Source organism: Canis lupus, chromosome 22, assembly GCF_011100685.1.
Source record: "Canis lupus familiaris isolate Mischka breed German Shepherd chromosome 22, alternate assembly UU_Cfam_GSD_1.0, whole genome shotgun sequence".
In the NCBI taxonomy this organism is placed as follows: domain Eukaryota; kingdom Metazoa; phylum Chordata; class Mammalia; order Carnivora; family Canidae; genus Canis; species Canis lupus.
In genome coordinates, this window is record NC_049243.1 from 50,959,915 (window position 1) to 50,986,845 (window position 26,931).

Here is a 26,931-nt window from a genome sequence, read left to right on the forward strand (position 1 = left end):
TCTCACCATGCCCATTGGACACTCAAGAGTGGTATAAGGAAATTAGAAACGGAAAAGAAAAGAAAGCTCTTGGTATCGTATATCATTGCATCTCAAGTCAATACACCATATTCCCACACGCATTTTCTTTTGCTAGTTCAGGCCGAAGCTCTTGCTGAATGAACCCCTTTTCCTTATGCTCTCTCCTGGGGGGACCTGGACACTCCAGCTGTGATCCTCCCTGTCTCTGTCAAATGCCTGTTTCAAATTTTTTTTGGTCTGGTTTTCCATTAGTTATCTGTCTTTTTCTTTGTAAGGAGGAGAGGGAGTGAGTTATAGGACCCCCTATTCTCCAATCTCAGACAATCAACATTTATAGGATAAATAGAACTACTAGAAGAAATTAGAAGCAATATAGCAGATATTCAAAATAACTGTTTGGCTTTAGTTTGCAATGAAGGAGAACTGGCGGGTGTAAAGCAGGCTGTACCTTCAACTTTCTCTGTTCTGTACATACTTCAGGTATATATTGCTCCTAATGTTAACTTCTGAGGAGTTAAGATACTATAGAAGTTTAGAGCTAATTGCATCATGTTGTATAATTTAAACTAATTTAATTCTTTTTCATTAGACTAATTTTCAGCTTCATAATACTGCTTAAAATGGAACTGTGTGGAGGAACATATACAAGGCGTATCAGAAAATAGCTTTAATTAAGAGCATCCTATGACACAGAAGTGATTTCTACTTGTATTTACTATTTCCCTCTGAAACCAATATGGGAATGTCATTAGTCTGCAGTTGTAGAAATCTACCCTGTTTTAAATATGGAAACATAGTGGCCATGCATTCTTTTTAAAAATAAAATTAATTCAAGTACAGTATGCATATAGAAAAAATAAAAGCACACAGTTTGATGTATTTTCATAACACATTCGTGTGTACACAATTTATATAAAGAAATAGAACATTAGCAACCAGAAGGTCTCTTCATGCTCCTTTTTAGTTATTATTTTCCCAGAGGTAACCACCATTCTGACTTGTAACATCAAGGATAATTTTGCTTGTTTTTGCCCTTGATATAAATGGAATCCTATAATATATAATTTTTGTGTGTATGTCTACTTTTGTTTTTGAGCTCAATAGAGGTAAATGCAGCATGTTTTCACTGCTGTATACTACTCTACTGAATGACTATGCCACAATTTAAAAATTAATTCTAATATGGATGGAAATGTCTTCTGTTGCACATGTGGATACAATTCTCTTGAGCATATGTACACTTTAAGCTTCAGTAGGTACTACCTAAAAGCTTACAAAAGCACTTGTATTATAGACTCCCCCCAGCATGAAATGATAGTTGTAATTGCTCTATAGTCTTGCTGACATTTGTTAGTCTTATAAAATTTTACTGATAATAACAAGTATGTAGTGGTGCCTCATTGTAGTTTTATTTTTTTTTTAATTTTTAAAAAAGATTTTATTTATTTATTCATGAAAGACACACAGAGAGGCACAGACATAGGCAGAGAGAGAAGCAGGCTCACCATGGGGAACCTGATGTGGAACTCGATCCCAGGACACTGGGATCATGCCCTGAGCCAAAGGCAGATGCTCAATCACTGAGCCACCCAGGCATCCCTGTAGTTTTAATTTTCATTTTCTGATGATTAGTAAGGTTGTTTATTGCCAATTTAGATGCTCTCTTTTGTGACGTGCCTATTGAAGTCTTACATGCAATGTTCTATTATTTATCTGTTTTTCTTTGTAAGAATATTTTAAATGGACAGGATTTAAGTCTTTTGCCAATTTATATGTATTACAAATATCTTCTCCCGCTTGTATTTTGTCTCTTCATATACTTAATGTTGATTTTTTACTTACAGAAGTTGCTAATTTTAATGAAGTCAAATTTATCAATAATTTCCCTTTAGAGTTAGTGGTTTAAGCACTTGTTAAGAACTTCTGGTTAGTCCAACATCATAAATATATCTCCTACAATATTTTCTACAACTTTGAAATTGTACTTTTCAAATTTGGCTCTACAATGAATGTAATAGGAACTTGATTTTTGTTTATGGTGTGAGGCAGGGGTCAAAATATTTTCTTCTATGTGGTATCCAATTGACTACTTAGCATAATATGCTTGACTGATAACAGTAGATTGGTAACAATTATGATGAGAGTTGAGAATTCGCAGGATGAAACTCGGAAGACTATATCACAATAAAAACAAAACAAAATAAAAAAGTCCAGCAAAGAGCAAAGACTGGGTGGTTGGCTATGAATGAAGACCATGTTAGGGTATATGATAACATATCTTCAAAATTATTCCCTATGTGGCTGGGAAATGAACAGAAAAATATCCTTTTGAAAAATAACCTGGCTTCTAAATTCATCACACTTGGTATCCCTGTGAACATGGCATTCACACAGACATTCAGAATTCTTAACCATATATAGAGCTTATTTCCTTCCTTCATTATGTTCTTTTACATCATATGATATCTTGTACATTCATGTAATATTAATTCTCTATTTCCAAGCTGCATGTAGAATCACATAATTTATCATTCTTCATATCCTATGGTCGGAGGTGAAGGCAAAAAAAAAACATCTTACACAAAAATTCACAAAGAAAAAACCTTTAAATTCTATTTTGCCAATTAGTTCAAGAGAGTCTATCTACTTTTCTTTTTTATTGAATTTTGGATTGCTATTGTGTAGTACAATAGACCCCCTTTAACCACAGGATATACCTTCCAAGATCCCTAGTGGATGCCTGAAACCATGGATAGTACTGAACCCTAAATATATACTATGTTTCTTCTTATACATATTTTCCTATGGTAAGTTTAATTTATAAATTAGGCACAGTAAGAGGTTTACAGCAATAATAATAAAATAGAGCAATTAAAACTATATACTGTAATAAAAGTTGTGTGAATGTAGGCTTTCTCATATCTTACCATACTGTACTCACCCTTCTTTTTGTGATGTTGTAAGATGATAAAGTGCCCATATGATGAGATGAATGACATAGGTATCATCATGTAGTGTTAGGCTATGACTGATCTTCTGATGATTCACCAAAAGGTTCTTCTACTTCTGGGCCACAGTTTACCATGGGCAATTGAAACCTTGGCAAATGAAACTACGAATAAGTGGAGGACTACTGTGCATGTAAATCCCCCAGCATATTATTAGGACAGTCTATTAAATTGTGCTTCTATGAGATGTAGCCATCCTTTTGCATATGAATATTATGTAAAACTATGGTCATGCATTTCATTTGCTCACCACAGTGTGACTTGTGGGGGTACAGTTTGTCTCTGAGCATTTAAAAACTAGTTACAGGCTAGTGGATCAGATCAGAGAACAAAACATTTGATAACTTGTTACTTTTTATTAAGGCTAATAAATGTAAATGCATGTTTCAAAAGTATTAAAGACTGCTATCTTCATGATTTCTATTTATCAAGGGACTAGAGGAAGCTTACATAGAATTTAAAACAAGAACCATTTATTGACTTTATAGGAAGTGTCCTTTTGGGGGTGGTGAGGGGGTTGGTGTGTGGTTGTGTGGTGCTATGCGATGGAGCGAGAGGGACTGGGTAGCCCCAGTAGAGTAGGGGGTGTAGAGCTTTAGCCCCACTCTAAGTTAAGCTGAGCTACACATGATAAAAAAAAATTATCTGTGGCTTTTCCCTTCCAGTGATTCTTCAGTGACCTTAGGAAACCTGCCCACTGGACAGATTTCAGGCATTAATTAACAGAAAGACCAAAAAAGGAGCTTATAAAAGAGGTGTGAGAATTAGATAGGAGGGAGGATCTTGTTTCTTGAGAGATTTGAGGAGATGTGTTTCTGTTGAATGGCATGTACTGAATTTAATTTAGTTTTTCTGCCGCCTTTGTTGGAGCAGACATCAACACAGAGTGTAAAATTAGGGATGACATTGGTCTTGGACTTGGCCTCATATATACATCAACCATAAACTCTACTGCCTACCACAAACAGATCTCCAACTAAAAGCAAATAAAAAATTAACTCTGTCCAGCAAGTCTTTTCTATAATCCATGACCTGTAGTTTGATCTGGCCAATGAAATATTCAAGTATTTGGTTCTTTCAAAGTCCTATTTTGTGTTTGAATTTCCTTTTACCTTCTTAAAAATTCTTACCTTGATCATACTTCTCTTTGCATCTGTGACTCGTTCTCCAGTTGACTTCCAATTTATTAAAAAGAAAAAAAAAAAAAGAAGCAATTCCCCCAAGAGTCCTGTATATTTCCCAATGTACCTTTGCTTTCTTTTTGCTTAATTTATATTTGTCCTACTTTTCAGCAGGACATACAACTCTAGGTGTAGCTAGATTTCTCTTTTCATGTAGAATTGTGATCTGACAGATGTTTTCCATAGTATTAAGTTTCACAATTGCTTTTTCAACTGTTCCCTTGCTTTATAGTATCTTCATGTGAAGCCCCAAATTCTTCTGCTAGCATTTCACATATAATTATTTTAGCTGTCCCTGAAATACTATGCCTGGAGTGAGCATCCCTTGGCCTCTTAGAATATGTATACAAATCTATTTTTTGAGGTCCATGCCTAAAAAAACTGCAGCTCGCTCTCTCTCTTGCACTCTCTCTCTCTCTCTCTCTCTCTCTCTCACTTAGGAGAAGGAAGAGACAACAGTTCTTTAGTAAGAGATATTATTACTCAGGAATAAAAATATCCAAACAACTTTGTTACCTGTATTCAAAATATGGCAATGCTGACAGAGCCTTTAGACAATGTTTGCAGGGTAAAGAACTTCTATTCCTGAGAATTGAAAAGAAAATCAGGAAAGTGGGGGCTTTCTATTGCTCTCTCCCTGAATGAGACCTCTGAAGACATGAAAGTACTTTGCAAGGACACTAACTCTGTTTGTGAATTGAGAGTCACTGAATCAACTGCTAGTAGGAATGTATTTCATGATATAAATCTATGAAGGTGTCATCTTGTGATTGAATGATAACAGCAATAACTCCCAGGGAAGACTCAAATCAGACAATTAAAACAGCTTCTGTAAGTTTCTCTGTGTTTTCCTTTCAAAGAAAAGGGGTATTTATGTTGTACTATGTATTTTTTTTTTTTACATTCTTCATTGTTGAGACCAAAACTATGGCCCCAAATAAATTGGCCACTCCCCACTGTCTCTAACAATAGAAGGGTCCGGCTATAACCGAACCCCAATGCTATTTCCCAAAAGGATTTCATATTGTCCATCAGCAGGAACTATGTGACAGGAAGCTAGCTTGCTGATGGATATCTTGGAATATTTAAATTCCTGCTTCTCAAGGGGGCAGGGGAAGAGAGTTAGTGAAACAACAACAAAAAGCTGCTGACCTCTGTCACCCCTTTGCAATTAACCTCTCAAACTCTGACGAGGCCTCCTGATCTCCCAAGTGAAGTTAGGATAGAGGACTTGCCCTTGGGTTTACCTTCCCAGAGCCTCTGTGTGGGCTGCATCTCACTGGACTGCTGGCCATTAGCAAGAGGGGATTCAATGTTCCTCTCATCTTAGGATGGGTGGGAAGAAACATGAAAATGCTGGGTGCTGGTGGCAAAATGAGGAGATGGCTAAAAACCAAAATAATCTAGCAGATGATAAGTGGCATAGAGCAGTAACATAATCTTGTTAAGGAATTTGTTCATCAGTGTGATGGGCATTCTAGGTGAGGGCTGGAAAATTCCTCTTGAGGATAGAAATGGAGGTGATGTCTCCAAGGGAGGTGGCCATGTTCCTACAGCAAATGAGCTGCAGCAGCAGTGTGGGGTGTCTGAGATTGGCTTAGGACGAAGGAGTGGAGGACATCAGCTTGCCCAAGGAACCCTACCTCTTGTGGAAGTTGGAATAATACACCAAACACCAGGAGGCACAACTATTGAGGACTGTCTTGCAACAGAAATGAGTACTGGCTGCATCCTTTTAGATATCTTATGGTTTCCTCTAGGACATTACACTTTCTCTCCCCAGATCATTCAGTTGTGTTCTATCTTCAAATAAAAAGGACAAACTGCCTCCCAGAATCCAGAGCGACCACTGTGACCACAGGATTGCTGTGGCCTCTCTTTGGCCCAGAGAAAAGGCCCACTCAGACAGCATTGGGTTGGAAGAGGAAGACTTCACTGGAAGGTCCACTACATCCTGGAAAGTCCAACTATCTCCACTTATAAGAATCTTAGGTATCTCAATAAGGTTTGGTAAGATGTCCACAATACCTACCTAGTTTTCTTCTGGTTGAGAGAATTAGGAAGTTTTGTTGTGTGAACCTAAGGGCTTGTGTAAGCCTCAAAACTTCCAGAGGTTTAGAAACCATCATGCCCAAGCAGTTATGAGGAAGCCTGTTGTCCACATTCCTTGATATTGAAGGACAAAGGTTATGTTTGCTGGAGCTTGATGGATGGAGACATTGCCTACTACTGAGAGATGTAGTGAAGTTTGGTGGGGGAATGGGGCACATTCAGGATTTCAATCTTATTGCAGTGGTCACCAATAATACAAAAAAACAGGAAGGATTCAAGGGTGATGTGGAGATTTCTAGCTTACTGAAGTGAGTAATGATGGTGCTTCTTTCCCATCAGAGGAAGATAGAGTGTGTGAGTACTTTTAGCTGCTTGGTTGCACGGACGAAGCAGGCTGATGTGCAGCTGGTTTGGGTGCGATGGCTGTAGAGGTTATGGAAATACTAACATATTTCCATGGCGAATAGCTTCCATTAAATGCCCCCATTCCATTCAATGTCATTGAAGCCTCCCAACACTGTTGTTTCCTCTGGGGTTCCTTGATTTACTTACCATTTATTAATAGGTGAATCTGTTTTGGTTGAGTAGTGCTCATGTTATGACAGTTTTAAAATATTTTGGACATTACCCTTGGTTCCAGGGGATGAGGGCATTGTGGGGAGGATGTCCATGGCTGGTATAGGAGAAAAAAAAGAAAAAAATAGAAATCTGTGTCTTAGAAGGGTGTCAAGGTGCATTAGTCTGCTTGGGCTGCCATAACAAAGTCCCACAGACTGAGTAACTTAAAAAACAGGATTTTAATTTCTCATAGTTTTGGAGACTAGACACCTAGAATCAAGGCATCGGCAGAATTGGCTTCATTCTGAGATCTCTTTCTTTAGCTTGTAGATAGCTGTCTTCTCCCTGTATCTTCAGGTGGTCTTCCCTCTGTGGGTGTCTGCATCCTAATCTTTTCTTCCTATAAGGATATGTCCTATTGAATTAGGGTCCACCCCAATGACTTCATTTAATCTTAATTACCTCTAAAATAAAGTCACATTCTGAGGTCCTGGGGGTTAGGACTTCAACATATAAATTTAGAAGGGGGGACAAGGCAAAAGACTAGAATGTAAATTCAAAAAACATTGGCAAAAACAGGTTCAAAATAAAAATACAGTATCAGGAAAGATGAGAAGGTCAGTAGGGGCTATGAAAGGGTGGCCAGGAGGAGTTTAGGAGCTAGAGTGCCAGGTAGAGTGCCAGACCCTAAATAGTTTCCTTGATTGTAGGTAATCAAGAACTATTTGAACATAGAGCAACTGAGGAACCAGGCTTGGTGGCTCTGGATTCTGTTAAGGGAAAGGTATCTTTAGGATTTGCAGTTGGAGATTTTCAGAAAGCTGTTGGAGGTCAGAGTTTGAGCTGATATTCCCCAGAGTGCAGATAAAGAATTCAGCCACACTCAGATGTTTCTGGATCTTACTCCTACCTCCGAGAGTGTGGGGGGCCTGTCTCAGGGAAATGGGCTGCTTCTGGCTTGCTTTGTGGGCTCTCATCAGCTGCCATAAATATTATGCTTATTGAGGGCTCATTGTCAGTCAGTTGATGTCACCTTGAAATAACAAGCTGGGCTTCCTGTGAGTCAGCTATAGCCATTCAACTCAGAGATGCTGCCTGAAGGGTCTAAATTCAGAACCATTAATTAATTAATTCCTTCCCAGTGTCCAGGGCATGGGGAGCTCAAGTCCTCCCATTTCCCCTTACTGCTGCTGGCTGGGTAATGTCATGCAGGTCTCCCTTTTAATTTGTCTTATTTGACAAGCATCTAGATCACCCTTACCCTGTTTTCTTGAGCAAAAGAGAGAAAACAAGAGATCAAGGCACTGATGCATCAGCCCTGCAGAAAAATGGCAAAGATTACAATATGTTATATTTAGATCCACAATTTACTTAAGGAAGATAATTGGGAAATTAAGTTGCCTGATTGGGAAGTCAGCAGTCCTTCTGTTTTTGTCTGGCTGTGCAGTCTTGTAAATACTCAGGGCTTTAATACCTTCAGGCATTTATAATTAATTTTAAAAATTGGAAGATTCTGTGTATAAACTGCCTGATTTAATGAGATAAGTCAAAAGGGAAATGGGGGGGGGTTAGTTTCTTGCAGTAATTGGTTGTTACATTTTCCACATTGCCTTTCTAATCTATTTTGTTGCAAAATGTTAGGTTTTCAGATTGTAGAAGTTGGTGGAAACAAGTGCTACTTAAGACAAAGAGACAGAAGTTTCTACAGCACCCAAGGAGTTTCCTGGGAGGTCAGCAGCCTCTTAGCCTGCCTGGTTTTGTGGGAGAGAGAATCTGCCTCCTAGAGAAGAGTTCCCAATGGCAGACCTGAGGGTGTGGAGTCATGGACTAGGGAGGGAAGTCTTAATTGGAAGTTTCCAATATTAGATTTTTCTGGGGACTCCATTTTCAGCCAACCCTTCAACGGGGAAACCAATCCTTCCTTGTACACAAATGAATTAGAAAAGAAACATCCTGTCAAATACCATCTCTGAATTGGAGAAGCCCTAGGATCATGAAGTGTGATAGTTTGTAAGGGCTGCCCTTGACAGTGTACCCAGGCTGGGGGGCTTCAACAACAGAAATTCATTTCCTCATACTTCTGGAGGCTGAGATCAGGGTGTGGGCAGAGTTAGTTTTCTCTGAAGCCTCCTGCCTTGGCTCATAGACGGCCGTCTTCTCCTTGTATCCTCACAGGGTCTTTCTTCCATGCATGTGTTTCCTAATCTCTCCTTGTAAGGATTAGGCCCACCCTTGTGACATTACTTGACCTTAATGACCTCTTTAAAGACCTTATCTCTAAATACAGTCACATTCTGAGGTGCTGACGGTTAGGACTTCAACATCTGAATTTTGGAGGATACCATAAGGGAGAGATGTGTATCTTATTTTCCAAAATAAAATTACAGAGACATTTCCTTTTGCACCTTATTCCCTTTTTCACCATTTCTGCATTTCCTGTGCAATTATAATTCAAATCTTCAGCTCTTTTTCTTCCTCCCAATTTCTTACACACACACACACACACACACACACACACAGTCTTTCTCCCTCTAAGCCATTTCTGATTATAGAAAGCAAAAATTCATTCTTCTTTCATGTACACCTTCCTACCATTTCTCTTTGGGTTCTGGAATCAAAGATGTGCCAAACAACTCTATTAGGTCATGCCTAAATAAAGAAAAATCCTTAAGTTCCATAAAAGATCTCTTTTGTTACCTCCTTTAGGATATTTCACAGAGAGAGGCCCTGGCGGAGGCTGTGGCCCCCCATCAATGATAAAGGTAGCCTGGCCATAGGTTACTGCAAGAACAAGTGACAATTTAATCAGATGCTCCTATTACTCCTTCGTCGGGGTCTGTATAAAGTTGAGGACAACATTTACCAGTTGGCCAGGTATTTCTGATGTCAACCCAAGCCTATTCTTGCAGATAGACTCTGTTAGGGCTTCACTAGGCTTGTTGATGTGGAAGTGGAGTAACCATCAGCTGCCTGGTGGTCTGTCTGATGTACATTTTAGTGTTGTCTGTCCATAGATGCCAGTTGAAGTATAGACAAACATGAAAGTTTCTCTGGGGAGAACACTTGGGATGAAAGGAAACAGAGGGCAGCCCGGGTGGCTCAGTGGTTTAGCGCCACCTTCAGCCCAGGGCCTGATCCTGGAGACCTGGGATTGAGTCCCACGTCGGGCTCCCAGCATGGAGCCTGCTTCTCCCTCTGCCTCTCTCTACCTCTCTCTCTCTCTCTCTCTCTCTCTCTCTCTCTCTGTGTGTCTCTCATGAATTAATAAATAAAATATTAAAAAAAAGAAAGGAAACAATATTGCCGGGGGAACACCAACATTTCAGATTCAGAAAAGGGGCTTACCAAACAGCTAGGAAAGCAGAAGCCAGAGAGCTAGGAGGAGCCATGGAGGTCCAGTGTAGAACAAGGTTTTCAGGGAGGGAGTGGCCAAGGGTGACCAGAGCTGCTGAGAAGTCAAGTCTGTGATTCCTGAGTAGCTAGGACCAGGCAAAGATCTCTAGAATGCTTCATCTAGTTTTCTCTGGCCTCATTTCCTGGGGACGTTCCTAAGGGCTCCCCTTAGGGGGGCCTTTTCCTGATGCTTTCATCTTGTAGTTGGCTCATGGGGAATGATGACCCTCTGGACCTCATCTTGTATTTTGGCCACTGTAGGGCAACCTATTGTGTACCAGTTCCAGCCACCTTCCAGCAGATACAGCCTGACCATCCTCACACATGGCTCTTGCTTTGGGCCTTACACTTCTCTGTTGTTCTAGCATGTGATGGAGCCATAACTCCCCAGCTGAGTTAACTCAGTGCACAGGAGTGATCTCCTTGTGGGGATCCTCTGATCAGAGCAGGGTGGAAAGCAGCCAATGGATAAATGCTTCCTCCTTTCTTTCCCTGAGACAAGAGTCCTGCAGAATTAAGCCAGCAGTTTCCTATAGTGGTGGCCAACTCCAACTCTAAAAATTCATCTTTATGTTGATTCACCTCTTTTGTGCATTGCTTGCTCTCCGCTGGCTTCTTGGATCATCCTCTCCAGTAAAATTCTTGCAACAGTTCTGGGGAGAATTTGAGACTAAGAGAGTCAGTCTGGGAAGAGTGGGATTTCTCAAGTCAGACAGCAATAAGGATAAGAGGTGATAAGAGGAGGGATGATCATCCTTGGTGGGCAATAGTTCCACATTCCAAGGGCTCTCACCTTCCCCTTAGTGTAGCTGAATGAGATGTGCTACAGATGGAAGGTGAAGCACTGGCTTAGCTCAGGGGTCATCAAATCATAACCTATGGCTTACATTTGTATGGCCTGGGAGCCAAGAATGATTTTCATATTTTTACAGTGTTATGAAAAATAAAGAATTTGGAACAGAAACTGTGGTGTGTATCCCACGAATCCTAAAATATTTACTACCTTGTCATTACAGACAAAGTTTGCTGATCCTCAGCTTAGGAGATACTGTGCCACCTGAACAATGAGAAAGTGAAAACGGCCATGGTGGCTAGTTCCTGACGTTACCAATGAAGATAAACAACACTCACAGAATACGAACCATATTTAGACAAGGCCACTCAGCTCTGTAGAACAGGACAGAGGCAAGAGCACTCCAGGACCATATAGAAATAACATAGAGACAAGGACACTCTGCAACTTACACCAAACAAGTAAATATTCCACTCTTCCAACTAACATGAAAGGCTTGGTCTTCCAACTAACATGATTGTTACTTGGTCCCTGCTTACAAATTAAAAATTACCAAGGTGCCCGGTCATTGAATTGTACACCTTCCTGTTAGCATTCAGGCTCAAACCACCTTTGCTTCCTTTTTAGAATCCTCCAGCAATGGGAAAATCTTAAAAGAAGCCTGTCTCAATTTCCCATCAATAAGATTCCCCATGGGTCTGTGGAAATAAACCACGATCACCCAAACAAGGACAAGCATGGGCTGTTTATCCAGAACCTCTGATAGCAGGAAGGCAGACACCATCACTGGCATTTGGCAGAATCAATGGGAGGCAGGGGAGTGGTCCATAGGCTGCATTGTGCCAACATCTGTCTTAAGTAATCATTCAGTCTCTCCGATTTCATTTCTACCCTGAGAGAATGAGAGTATTGCTCTCAGGCAATGCTTCTCACACTTAAGCAATCATCAGGATCATCTGGAAAGCTAGTGAAAGCACAGATTCTTGCACACTCCTCCTAGAGATTCTGATTTGAAGAGTCTGGAGAGGACGTAATGTAATTCCTGATGAAGCTGATGCTGCTGATCCAGAGACTTCCAGGTAGTGAAGGTCTGAGACAATACTTGTCATCTTTGGCTGCAGAGGAGATTTTCTTTAAGAACTGATGCCTTTGCTCTCTCTACCTGAGACAAATTCAGTTAGAAGTAGAATCAAGCTTCTGACCATTTTGGAAGTCCTCCAAAAGATTCCAATGTGTAGTCAGGGTTGAGATCCACTGGTGGAATGGAGTTCCAAAGCTCTGCACTCCTCATGTGGCTCCCCAACTAGCAGCATCAGCATCATCTGGAATTTGTTAGAAATGCAGAATCCCAGGCCTCTCCTTGACCAACTGAATGTGAGTTTGCATTTTAACGAGATCCCCAGCTATTTCATGTACATATTAATGTTTGAGAAATGGGTTCTAAAGGAAAGGATAAACTTAACATTTACAAGTTCCTTTTCTCCTGCTATGTGTCCAGCACTGGACAGGCTTCTTACCTCATTTTTTCCTAAACTTGTCTTAGTTTTCTACTGCTGCCCTAACAAGTTACGACTTAATAGCTAAGTCGTACCATACCCTCTTATTATCTCACAGTTCTGTAGGTAAGAAGTCTGGCAGAGGCAGCTGAGCTCTTTGTTTAGGGTCTCCCAGGCCCAAATTACGGTGTTGGTGGGCTGGCTCTGGGGAAGAAGCCATTTCCAATCTCATCCCAGCTGTTGGCAGAATCCAGATCCTTGTGGATATAGGACAGGGGTCCCTATTCTCTTGTGGACTGTTGGCCAGGGGTTGTTCTCAGCTTCTTGAGACCACTCTGAGTTCCTTTTCGCATTGTCCCCCTCCCCTTCCAAGATAGCAAACATGCATCAAATTCCTTCTCATGTTTCCAGTTTCTCTGATTTCCCCTTCTACTACCAGCTAGAGAAAACTCCCTGCTTAAATTTAATGAGCTTACATGGTCAGATTAAGTTCCCCTGGATAACTTTCATTTTCACTAACTCAAAGTCAACTGATTAGTAAGCTTAATATCTCCAAAATCCCTTTTGTCATGGGCATGATATTCCACTATAGTCCCCCAGTCCTGAGGGCTAGGGCTAAACATCTGGGGGCCATTGAACAATTTTGCCTTCCACACTGCCCAGACCACATGGCTTACAAGTAAGTCTTAAGAGACAGAGTTTGAATCTAGGTTTGTCTGACCCCCAAACCCACAGTAATACCACATTATAACTTGTCTTTCAGTGGGGAAAACAAATGTGTTACAGAGAACTTTATAGTTATCAATGACCATTCCCATCTATTGTATGGTTGGCTTCATAAGAAAGTCCTTAAAAGGCACTGCTATTCCTTTTTGTGGATGATGAGACCAGGGTTTGAGAATGTTTGTTTGTTCAAGATGCTAAAGGCAGAAAAAAGGAAATTGAGGACTGAAGAACAGCTCTCGGATTCCAAATCCCCTACTTTTCTCTTTAAATCATCACAATCACTTAATTTTTTGTTTAGATCATTCTCATTATCCAATTGGGAAACAAATTTACTGGTAAAGAATAAAGAAAGTAGCAAAGCACTTTCCAATTGGATGCAATGTTTGAATGCTATAGTGAATCTTTTGCAGAAAAATGGGCCCACCTGTTATGCTAATTGAAGATGAATTCTACCCAAATGCAGAGAAATACTTCATTCAAGTCCTAAAACTTATTGTTCTTAAGATAGTCAATGAGTTCTCAGACATAATTTAGAAAACAACCAATTCATGAAACAAAAACTTTTAACTGAAATTGCAAGTCAATCAAGCAATTGTTTTTGAGAAGTGACAGGGTCTTGGATATATCTACTTTGTGATTAGGGAGTTAGCCCCTCCACAGATAAAGCTTAAGAGGAGATCATGGAAACATCTTATTGCCAGTGACTCTTTTCAGTTCATTCCCTTGTTTCTATTGCAGAGAAAACAGGGTAGCCTGAAAAAATGTACCTACAGTTAAAATGCTAGGGTTCTTTTGGAGGTCAGAAGGATGGCTACGTGTTAAGCTTTTCTGGGCATGGCCAAATAGGATGCAGGCCTACAGAGTATCTCTCACCTGAACCCCCATATACTTTAATCATTTTTTCATCTCCTCTTGGGGCAAAAGTTGTATCTAGTGAAAAACTATCCTTCCACTGCCAGTTCAGAAGTTATTTTATGTTTAAAGCATGACCAATCATTTGTTCAAATAAAGAAGGCTAGGAATTCAATCGTATCCTGGGCCAATTTTCTTGTCATCATTTATAGATGTAAGGAGCTCTGTCACAATCTGAGATGCAGTCTATGACTTAAGCAAATTAAGGAAAGAATTAGGCCTCAGTCAGGTCAATTTTGTTCAAAGCCTTCAGATCTTGGAGGATCAATGAAGTAAGAGAAAGTTTAACCCCAAGGGCTCCTGGTTGGTGAGCAAACACATCAAAGGGGGAATCACCTTGTTCCCTTGGCCAACTTCTGATGTTGCTATATTCAGTTGATTTCAAGAGACTTGGAATGATAAACATGAACAGGTTACAAACATGGGACTCTTTCCTTATTTCCATTTAGATGAGACTTTTATCCCCCCCCCCCTTTTTTTTTAATAAAGTAGGGTTATTTTTAACAGTAAATGCTGGTAACAACAGTCAATACCCAATGTGTCATTTACAATACAATCTTTCCTAAGAGGATATTTCTAGCATATTTGATAGAAAGCACTATCTGTCCATCATTTTGATAGACTACTGTGGTCTCCCAGGCAGAAAAATAGGTATATAAAAGGAAGAACAGGTGGAAAAAGTAACTTTTGGCTCTTCATTTGATCTGAGAGCGCCTGGTCTTTTCTAACCATTTTTTTGGAGGGAGAATTAGTTGTGAGAACAATGTGGATGTTGATGGAGAAATAGAAGGTGGGCCAGAGTGGTCAGTAGTCTATGTGACAAATGGTGAAATGGATGTCATTATCTGAGAATGAGAGAATTCATGCCTAGTAATGCACACGCAAAGATAATTAGGACATGATACCCTCCATCAATAATATAATACTGATGGATTAACATTCTAGAATTAATATTTTAGATTTGATAATTTAGGGAAGGCCGTATATATCTCCAGCACAATCATTTAAACAACTGGATAAAATGGATCTTCCCTCTAGGGTATTTCTGATGAAATTGCTTCTGAAGGATGCAAATTGGTGCTCAAAACCCTACTGAAAAACAAATTTGGGCATTTCATTCAGGAAATTAAATGTAAAAGCTGTCATATTTATTTGGGTTTTATTTATAGCAGGGAGAAGAATTAATAAACTGACATTGCATTTGTTCCAAATCTAAACTCGATGTCTCATTTTTGGAAGATCTCTGTCAGCTTCACTCTGATAAATCAGAAAAAAACAGAGACAAAAAAAATATTAGCCCAGATACCAGTAGTGGCCCATGAACCAGTGGCCAGTCAATACAAGAATCAGCTGGCTCTTCCTCTTCCTGAGTCAGTCCTCCCCCTTCCAACCAGAGATTTTTAGGTTTCAATCTCTTGAGTCAATTGCTTTGAGAGGCAGGGATCTTCAAATTCCATTCCATAACATTCATTTCCCTTTTGTATAGATTTTTCTCTCCTCTCCCTTCCAGAGACATTGATTTTCTTCCTTGGATTTCTGAGAAAGTTTTGCTCCCCAGGCATCTTTATCCTAGCTTGCTGACTGAAGCATTATTCACATTTTCCCAAGGCCATGAGGATGTGACACTTGCTTCTAGGGGCTCCAGGCTCCTCCCTCTGAAAGACAGGGGCCATGAGAAGCCTTTGAGGGAAAGTGAGTTAAGAGCTCCGATTTCTGAGGGTGTAAAGACTCTCACCCCTGCTTGCTTTACTCGCCACTGCCTTTTAGAAGGCATCTTCTGTGAGGTTCTAAATTATTCATAATTCTTTGCAGACTGGGAATGGGCTCAGAGGGGAAAATGTGTCCCACCTCCCTCATTGTGAGGTAGACCAAGGGGCCCTCAGCATGTCCCACCATGACTTTCCACATAGCAAACTTATTACCTCTCTCTGTGAGGAACGGAGAATGTCATGAATGTCATGACAGCGAGGGTGATCTCTGAAACTCATTGTGAGCGTGGAGCTCAATGGCTGTTATCAGAGATAACAATAGCTGGCATTATTCATATGGGCTTTACAGGCTGAAAAACATACTCAGCAACACATCTCATTGGATTCTCACTCTTGATGAGAGGCAGGTAAGGCATATATCATTCTAATCTCATTTTACAGAAGAGGAAAGAGAAACCCTGGGGAAATGAGGCAGTTAGGGTGACACCTCCCTTGCGCTCCTGGAAAACAGGGGTGCTCCAGAATCCTCACCCTCTTGTGTTCTGGAAAACAGACCAAAAAGAGCCATCCTTCCTATGTGACTTATACATGACTCACAAGTGTCTCCTTGTTTCCCCTGTGAAGGGTCCAGACACAGACCCTCTACCTCCCTGTTGTTGCCTCATAAGGGATTAGCTGTTTGACCAACTGAGACAAAAATACCTGCTAATTTGACTTGGTCAAACTCTTACCAGACGTCCCTCTTTCCTGGATTTGACTTCTGAACATTGATATCTCCTCTCTCTTCCCCCCACCCCAGAGGTTGAGCCAGCATCAGGATGTGGACCAGCTGCTCCCCGTAAGAACAGGCTGACTTCAGGAAAAGACATTCCTTGATCAGCTATCTGATCAAGCCACCCAGTCATCTCACTTTCTGGTACTTCTAACCTAGCTTACCCCTCTCCAGAAAAGAAAATTGCTTTTTGCCTGGCCTTTGAGAGGATCTTGGGTGAGAGTGTTCTTCTGTCACAATTGTCACTTTGAGGGAAGTCCCTCCTCATCTACATCTTTGTATGTGATGGGGTGCAGGCTAAAGATCCAAGGTGGCCTCCTGTCACCCAGCCTTGGTCATTCTCATGGTCTACTTGCTGGGGTGAGTGGTTGAATAGTGGCCCTGCCTATTTCAGACTTGGTTCTCTTGGCTCACTTGGGGGTCCTTGCAGCATTGTGCTCTGTAGAGGTCTCTGGAATAAAACCCTTTCACAAGAAATGAAGAGCAATCTCAAAGGACACTGGTGCTTCAGGGAATGCTCATGTTGCTGTGTCTTACCTGAACCTGAGAATAAGCTGTCTATATCCCACAAATAAGTGAGTTAAAAGGAAGAATGGACAGGAATTTGGTATGGAAAAGTGGGTCATCTTCCCGGGGGTTGTATTTTGTTGAGGACGAATGCCAGGGGTGTCAGACATTCTTTTTGGAGGTGAGTTTAAAAACAATCCAAAGCAGCACCATTCTGTTCAGCTCAAAGAGCAGAGCCGAGAACCACATGTGTGCCAACATGTCATTTAGAGATGCTGGAGGTACAGGGATGGACAGGTCATCCTTTTCCTCAAAGGTTTTATGGTCTCCTTGAGGATTCATACACATGACCCGGACTGGGGAAGCAAGTGCAGAATTACCTGCAAAGTGGGAAACCAGCATTTTGGTACTTGGCTTCAGGTCTCATAGCTGTACAGCTTGTTGGCCACTTCATACATTTTTCTTTTCCATAGTGCCAACTATAGTGGAAGGCTTTCATGTGGAAATTCTGAGTTTCATCATTGTATCACTTTATAATAAGGATAATTTATGGACATTGCAGCCAGTATTTCTGTAGCTTGTTGATTCACATGTGTGGCTATGGGTTACCACTCGTTCTATACTCTCAAGTGTGCTCTGGAGAAAGCTTCTCAATGTGCCACCTGCAACATTACCTGCTTTTGTAGCTGGATTCCTCAAAATCCAATATATTCTGAAGGATGTGATCAATAAGCAGATGGTTCAAGCCCATACACATGCCAAGAAATGAGGCATCTAATTAGCAGTTAGACCAGGGTGTGAGGCAGTTGCAGAAGGGGAGTGGAACCCCTGCCTGGGCTGGGAGACCCCTGGATAAGACAATCAGGGCTAGTGGTGTGACGTGTCAACACAAGGTAGTTGTTGGAAGTGAGAACACAGCCTGGACCTTCAGGCTGTGCTCATTAGGACTTCACAGAATTCCCAATTATCTTTTGACCTGGCCCTAAGCTAGGCCCTTTCATTGCCCTGAAAAAGGAGTCAATGGATCAAAAAGAACACCCAATTTGAAATTCTACATGGGTTTGGCTCTGAAGCTAGGTTGGTAGAACACAGGAAAGTGGCATTCTCTGTGGCCAGTTGACAGCCATGGGAAGGATGAGAGGCAAGATGGAGGCAGAGGCAGGCTTCTGTAGGGGGGGCGGGCAGTTCTGTGCCCTGCACAAATGCCAGGGAGGAGACAGTTTAGGGGAAGAGGCCAACATACTCCCTGCAATGAATCACTGAGGGATGTTTCACTTAATCTTTTAGTCCCACTAATCATGTCAGGAGAGTGGTTACTCCTTCCCATTCCCATCCCCCTGTCTCTTGGCTCAGACAGGAACAGAAGGGGGCTTTTCTCTCTTCAGTACCTGGGAGAACCCACTGCTGAGTGTCCCCTGGCACCAGAAGAAGGAACTGAGCTCCCTATGACAGTACTTCCTGTGATGGGTATAGAAGACACCATCAACCCATTGCCAGCCTGTTGTTCCCTGGTTGACTGTTTTCTTATGCTTCTAATGTTTTCCTGGGTAGGACCTACATGATGTCTGTAATATGAAATGCAGATTCTGAAAGAGAAGACAGTGCCTGGAGTCTGGTCTATCCTAAGACAACTGTCCTGAATACTCCTGGGGCCAATTAAGACAGAGGAGGTCAAGGCTGTATCTGTGGGAAGTGACGTCTCTCTCAAGTCCATTGACGCAGTTTTATGAATTAGAGTTAGCACCCTGACAACGAGTAAACATATTAAAAACAACATCAGTATGACTTTTCTCTTTCTCAGTCTGCTTTCCCTTCTTCTCAGTTAGGCAAGAAGCTGAGAGAATAAAATCAACATTCTTTGCTGCTTGTTCTGGGAGAAAAAAGACAATCAGTTGGATTCTGTAGGCAGACAAGTGAGTAGACCTAAGGTTGCCCTAACCAACTATGGGTAGCAAAATGATATTCATTATCATGTTTAAATTTATGTGTGTCAACTTGGCAAGGCTATAGTGCCCAGTTGTTTGGTCAAACCCTAGTCTAGACATTGCCATGAAGGCATCTTTTAGATGTGATTAACACTTAAATCTCTAGGCTTTGAGTAAAGCCAGTTACCCTCCATAATATGTGTGAGTCTTATCCAGTCAGTTGAAGACCTTAAGAGCAAAGACTGAGGTTTCCAGAAGAAGGAATTCTACCTCAAAACTGTAAACATAGAAATCTTGCTTGAATTTCTAGTTTGTAGATTTTGGATCAACATTACTACATCAATTCTTGCCTGCATTTCAAATCTGGTAGCCTGCTGTATAGACTTTGGACTTGTCATCATCCCACAAAATCACATTAGCCAGTTCCATAAAATCAGTACCTCTCTCCTTCCATGTATCTCTCTATCTCTCTATCATCTATCCTATTGTGTCTATACCTCTGAAGGACTCTCATTTTAATACACTCATTTTGTGTATTCTAGATGAAGTGCTCTCCCTGGAGAGCTAAAATTCTAGTCTAGTTGCCTACAGACATGAGATAATATTTCCAAGAATAAAGGGTTAGAATAGAGATGACATTCCCCTCCCCCATCTTCCTGTTGCCCTATCTTCTGTCCTTATTTTGATCTTTCCAGCCTACTCTTATACAACAAGAGTGTTACCTGCATTATACTCTTATCTTTCCAAAATTAAATACAGAGTTCCTAAGAATATTCAGATAATTCAAATCAAAACAGCTAACTTTCATGGCTGTAATTAATGGGTACAACTCTCTTCCTTGAGATCTTTACTAAAGAAGACTTTTCTGGAAAATGTTACTCTGCCATTCCTGGCAGTCCTTGGTCAAATTGCTGACTTATTATTTTTAGATGGTTTTGACATGGCTTGGAATGTAAAAGAACCATTTTTTAAAATGTATTTATTTGCAGAGAACCCACGGGCTTTCGCCCATTTCTGCATGTACAATAGTGTTTGCTCTCGTTTAAATGCTAAACATCTTGGTGGCAGTCAGGCGTTGGGAATACTGTAACGGATGATGCAGCAAAACAAGTGGTTCCATTTAGTGTGATTTGGGCTTACTAGCCACACTGTAGAGGAAATGGAGTGGTAGATACCCATTTGTGAAAGGAACACAATAAAAACTACATAATTCCTCTTGTAGGTTGGTTGGTTCTGTAACCAAGCCTTAAAATTGACAGTGTCATTGAATCATTGCCCACAAAGGGAGAATGAGAAACCACTTCAAATCTGTCTCTAACAAACCATCCATAACTTAGTCCAACGGCCAGTGTGCCAGCCCTCTAAATATTCAAATGGGATTCAGATATTTACTAGGCATACTACAGGCAGATTTTTTTTAATTGAATGAGTGATATGAAGCATTTGGGATATAATTTAATATAAAATACTATATTTAAACCAGGTATACTGGTCAAATACAGAAAGCAAGTAGATATGGAAACATAATTTAAGCATGGCATTGAAAGTGCTTTGCTATTTCAATTGGGTCATTTAACTTTTGGGATCAGCTTTTCAAATTTATTTTTATTTTTGATAAAATGCATATAACATAAAATTTACCATTTAACCATCTTTAAATGTACACTTTAATAGTGTTAGTGTATTCACATTGCTATGTAAATCTCCAGAATTTTTTCATCTTGCAAAACTGAAACTCTATACCTATTGCACAACAATTTCCCTCCCTCCAGCTTCTGGCAACCCCCATTCTACTTTCTGTTTCTATGAGTTATACTACTCTTGATATCTCATATAGTGGCATCTTACAGTACTTGTCTTTTTGTGACTAGCTTATTTTACTTAGCATAATGCCCTCAAGGTTCATCAAATTGTTCCCGATATCAGAATTTCTTTCCTTTTTAAGACTGAGTAATATTCCATTGTATGCATGTACATTTTTAAAATCCACCCATCTATTGAGGGATATTTTGGGGGCTTTCACTCTTGACTATTGTGAATGATGCTGCCATAAACAGGGGCATAAAAAAAATATCTCTTTGAGACTCTGCATTCATTTCTTTTGTATATATACCCAGAAGTGGTAATGCTGGAACCAAATAGTGATTCTATTTTTAATTTTTGGAGGAACTATTATACTGCTCTCCACAGCGGCTGCACCATTTTACATCCCTGACCGTGTTCAAGGGTTCCACTTTGTCCACATCCTCATGAACATGTTATAAATTTTCTGTTTTGTTTGTTCATTTTGGGTAGCAGCCATCCTAACGAGTGTGAGGTCAAAACATACTTTTTGGAGGTAGTGATCTTTCATGAAAGTAAGTTGCTGAGCTGGGGTGGCTGGAGATGTTTTCTAGCTGTGAGCTTCCAGGCTGCAAACTATAATTTAAGGTAACAATATTTGTGGTGCCTGTTTCCTTCCTTCCTTCCTTCCTTCCTTCCTTCCTTCCTTCCTTCCTTCCTTCCTTCCTTCCTTCCTTCCTTCCTTCCACAAGCTGATTCAGAAAAGTGGACCTCCCTGAAACTCTGGATGCATGGCTGTTGTGTGTTTCTGAGCTTTGAGAAGGAAGAATACTCAGAATTGATTGTCTTGGTTAGGGTTCAGGCAGGCACAGGGCTCACCATTACTGTTCTATGAAAGGTTATTCTACAACGCCCCTGTACCAGGGAGACAGACTGTTATGGGCGGGATTGGGTCCCCCTAAAATTCATGTTGAAGTCCTAACTCCTGGTACCCAAAAAAGAGACTGTATTTGGAGGTAGGGCCTTTAAACAGGTTACTAAGGTAAAATCAGGTCATCGGGGTACACCCCGATCCAATATGACTGGTGTCCTTATAATAAGAGATTAAGATGCAGGCACACACAGGAGGAAGATGTTGTGAAGACAAAGGAAGACTGCCATCTATAAGCTAAGGAGAGGAAACTAATCCTTGCTGATGCCTTGACATTGGACATCCAGCCTCCAGAACTCTGAGAACATAAATTCTGGTTCCTTAAGCTTCCCAGAATTTGTTATGGTACTTTGTTATGGCAGCCCTGGAAGACTCCTACAGACCCTCAGACTTCCTTTCTTTGCTATGGTGCCTCCTTAGGTAATCGCATCCAGTCTAGGGATTTAAATACCATCTCTATGCTGACACTCCTAGATGTGAATCCCTCTCTGTGACCTCCAGCTTTGTCTATTCAACAGCCCAATCTACATTCTCCCCCCAGAAGTGTAAGAGACATCTTCTGTTTAATGCTTGTAACTTGTATATCTAACAAGCCTAACTCAGGCCATAGTTAAAACAGATGTCACTTTTAGTTTTCTACTATCCCTTTAAAATTTATTCAGTAACCTTCCCTTAGTCCCAAATATGAACCCCAACCCACCCTGCAACTTTTCTGGTCATCCTCATATATTAGAAACGTTCAGTAGTCACCTTACATAGCAGTACAGTCTTGAATCAGAAATTAGAATGATCCAACTTGAACTTGATTTAATGTCAGATCTTTTCTCTTCCAGAGACTCAGGCCTGCTGCAGGCTGGAAATCTGCAGTGGTAGACAGAAAAAGTGGCTGGCTAGACAACTGGCCAATTGGGGATTCTGGTTGGGAGGTCAGACAGCTACTTAATGATTTGGAGTATGATGCACATGTGCTCAGAGTAGGCCCACACAGAAGATTTCATGAAACTGTTAGGTAAATTAAGTGAATAAATTCACCTCTCCTGCCCCCTTTTTCTCTCCTGCCTTTTTTTTAAAAAGCAAGAGGCTAAGTTTTGGCCCTGATAGAATATGAAACTCATCAGAGATTGCATAAGGAATAACCAGTAAATCCAGGACTTGAAACATCTATCAAACTACAAACTCAGGATTTTTGATCTGTACTAGTGTTTTTCCAATTAGGTTCTTGGGAGTACTAGGATGGTTCAGGTCGTCTTTGGGGTTCAGTAGGTTTGGGGGTGTATTACTTTTGTAGGGCTGCTACAACAAAATACTACAAACTGGGTGACTTACAATGACAAAAATGTATCATCTCAGTTCTAGTTCTGGAGGTTAGAAATCCAAAATCAAGGTGTTGGCAGGACCGCGCTCCCTCTAATGCCTCTAGCAGAGGATCCTTTGTGGCCTTTTGCAGTTTCTTGGGGCTCTAGATGTTCCTTGGCTTGTATCAACATCACTCCAATCTCTGCCTCTGTCTTCACATGGCCATCTTACCTCAGTGTTGTCTTCACATGGCATTCTCTTCCCTGGTGATTCTCTCTTCTTATAAGGACAGCAGTTCATATTGGATTACAGGTCCCCCTCCTCTAGTATGACCTCAGCTCGACTAATTACATCTGCAAAGACTCTTTCCCCCACAAAGATCACATTTACAGGTAGGTACCGGGTGTTAGGATTTTAATGTACCTTGCGGGGCGGGGCACAATTCAATTAATACCAGGTGGTGAAAAGACACCATGTGAGTGGGATTCTCATCTTCATCCTAATTTCAATTAGGGACGCCCTGGTTTTGCCTGGTTAATATCTTAGGAACTTTTGAAGGACTCTGAGAACGAGTGCCACTGCCAACTAATCTATTGAAAGCCACCTATCTAGAGTATGCCACTTCCTACAAAGAAGCAGGCAAACACATCAATCAACTGGCTTTGAAAATGATTTTGCTTAGGGCTTTATAACTGGTTTTTCTTTTACATGCCCTTATCTTATTCATCTTGGACAGGGCACAAATGGCCAGTCGCTGAAGATGGGTGCTACTCTCAATTGACCACTGAGAATAGAGTGAATGGCATCGGTCTGGCCATTCTCTCCATCCCTGTTCCCTTTGAGTCCCCTTGAATTGCCATATGTGCAATGCATGTGTGGTCTATGCCCACTGGGGGCTCTGTGTCAACTATTCTGCCCCTTATGCTTTCTGGTGAGCTTGGAACCAACAGCGTCCTTTAATTAAAGGCAGTGGGTGGCATGATGACAGGATTAGTATCAGTGTCTGGCTCCCTAAGGACCAGGGAACATTGTGGCTGAAGTTTTCCCATCTGCATAACCGGACTGTTTGTATGTTGATGAAAAAAATCTAAGAAGGGTAGCACTTATCTTCTCGGCTTGCTGTCCTCTCTACTGGCTTCAGGAACTAGTAGAGATGGGTCCCCACAGGAATTGCTTGGCTGTCTCACTTAATTGAAAATGTAGGGTGCTATGACTTTAAATGCATTGCTATTTGGCCCTTTGCTTCACTGCAGAATGAACAACAATGATGTTCTGCTGAACACCAGTTAACAGACGTTGTAGGAAGGGCTCAGCAGTTTTGTGAGAATGAAGCTGTATTACTCAAGTGTAATGAGCCAAAAAAATAAAATCTCGTTTTCATGCAGCATGAGTACAGGCTCATGCCCCAGCCATGTAAGAGCTTTTTCTGTTTTATTGTGGGTTTGGAAGGTATTCACCCAGCCTTACGGGCACACACGTGAAAGGAACATTCTGGTTTAGGAACTGAACTGAAATGAGTATCAGGGACAGAGCTTTTGCCAACTAATTATAGACAGAATATTCAAATACAGAGTTTGCAAAGTGCCTGATTCCTAATGATCCCACTCCCCAAACCCCCTTTCTTCCTTCCACACATGAGAAAGGGTTTAGAAATGACCATCAACTCAAGAGTAAATTCTTTTACAAAGTCAATATTTATTTGATTTTCTTATGTACAAAAAGTAAACTCCAATGGAACATAAAACCAAATAAAATCCTTTTGGCTGCACTGACTTCAATTACCCATTATCCTAGACTCACAATTAATCCTATAAACAATAGATCGCACCACAATGTTAACGTTATACAGAAAGGATTCGGCTATTTTAAGAATGTTAAATACAGAAAAAAAAAGGATCATAAAGTAACCTGGGGTGTCAAAGGACTCAGAGATAATCACCCCATTAAAAGAAATCATTTAAAGAGCAAATCTCCAATCAAAAATATTGTATTTAGGGGCCTGGATGCACTTTTCCTTGGTTGATCCAGCATAAGAGGCTGAGGAACTTTGTAATCACTTTGCATTTTTATTTTCCAGAGCATGTGGTGTGTGAAACAAATATAGCTGAGTCCTGGGGTCCCTACACTGTGAGTTCCAAGCAGGATTTTACAGGGTTACCGTTATTCCCACAGGAGTCTGGCAGCAGGGAGTCAATTTGAATTGAATAGGGTACAGGTGTGTTGGGATCTACTCATAATATATCTGCCGACTTTATGGCAAAATGAACATACATACCCTGGGTAAGAAATGAACCCAATGATACCATCACACACGTGAAGATTTCTTTCATAAGCTGAATCATATAGTTTTATTCTTTTTGCTACACTTAGTTATTAAAAGGCTTTGAAAGATAAAAGAAACTCAACATCTCTATGTAACCACATCCCTGAAGCGATCTACTTTACATATTTGTTTTAAACCAGTTGGCTCCGTGGGCCCATTTCTCTGCCTGGTCCCTGCACACAGAGTTCTCTAGGAAGCAGGCAATGGTTTCATTAGAGTGACTGAAGACAGACATTGACTTGTTCTGACTTCTAAATATCTTGTGCATATTTTTAAGAATAACATGAGAAAAAGAACATACTTTTAAAAATTCGGAATCTGTAGTTTGTAAAACCACTATTATTTTAGTTATGAGCTCAGTGCTGACCTTTGCAGATCAATCATAAATAATAAATTTTCCCGAGGGAAGTATTTCTAGTGGAAGTGGGAAAAACATGAACTAAAGCTATAGCTTCTGTACCATAAATATCAGCCACTTTAGGCTTAGCACTCTTTCAGGGGGTGGTAATACTGCAGAAGAGCATATAGGAATACACACCTTAGTTTCCATAGACAGGATATATGAAATGTCTGAAAGATCTACATCTGGTATCGGGTAATATTACAAATACTGCCATGACGCACATTTCTCAAACACAGATTAACAACCCCTCATGTGTACAACTGCGACAGATCAAGTTTTACGCCTTCCTATGGCAGGACAAAAATCCACTTAAAAAAAATCTTGTGACAAGGTGGCCTTAAATGACGTCTCAAGTACGGACGGCTCACCAGTGGATGTGAGACCGTAGGAAAAAATGTGGGAAAGCAGCGTTCCCCGTTAGACCTCGCTCTGCGCCGAGTCCACCTAAATATCCAGGAGGTCATCGCCACTTTCGTCGCTTTCCACTGTCAGCTGCCGCGTCCACCACTTCTTAACCTCTGAACCACACGACGCCGTGTCGGTCATGGGGTTCATTTTGCACACTACGGATTTCATTGTTGTGCGCCCTGCAAATCGTAAGTTGACCGAAGACACTGAGTGGCTTATTGGTTTTGGTGCTGTGGAATTGACAAGAGTCCTATGAGCATTGCGGAGCTGTTCACCCCTTTGCAAGCCATTCCTCAAAAGCTCTGATATTCCCAGCAGTAACAATTAGACAAGTCCTACTGCATGCGTCCTACCCATAGATGTTCGGTATGAAACCTTTCCAGCTCTTGGATCTTTATATTCACAAACTTTATATTCACAGACTTCAAAATTATGTTCACGGACAACTAGGGATGCCATTTGAAAAAAAGCTATTTGCCCGCTGCCACACTTTGAGATAATCACAAACACTTAACAACAACCACAACACAACAAAATCACTGAATGTTCCAATCCATAGAAGTGTCATAGAAATATGGGTGAGTAGGTGTTCATGGGTATATTCAAAGAAAGAAAAAACAACAAAGTTAAAGGGCAGATGGTGTGAGCAATAATGAAGGGGGTCTAACTAACTTTAGAGGCAGACCTGAATTTGGAATCTGAGACCCAAAACCCGCAGAGTGTAGATGCGCCTAG

The 26,931-nt window shown here is 40.8% G+C and overlaps 1 protein-coding gene and 1 long non-coding RNA gene across 2 annotated transcripts in view; one reads left to right on the forward strand and one right to left on the reverse strand.

Annotated features, from left to right (window-relative positions):
- The first annotated feature begins 16,028 nt into the window (after positions 1-16,028).
- Positions 16,029-18,878, forward strand: LOC111091771. The gene is made up of 3 exons (XR_005376078.1): positions 16,029-16,256; positions 16,649-16,765; positions 18,680-18,878. It is a non-coding gene; the product is annotated as an uncharacterized LOC111091771 (long non-coding RNA).
- A 5,855-nt stretch (positions 18,879-24,733) lies between these two features.
- NALCN (sodium leak channel, non-selective) overlaps positions 24,734-26,931 on the reverse strand; it is a 321,940-nt gene continuing 319,742 nt past the window's right edge. Inside the window, 1 exon segment of the mRNA XM_038569986.1 lies at positions 24,734-26,426. Within this exon segment, the coding sequence (XP_038425914.1) occupies positions 26,233-26,426 (194 nt within the window). The 3' untranslated portion in view covers positions 24,734-26,232.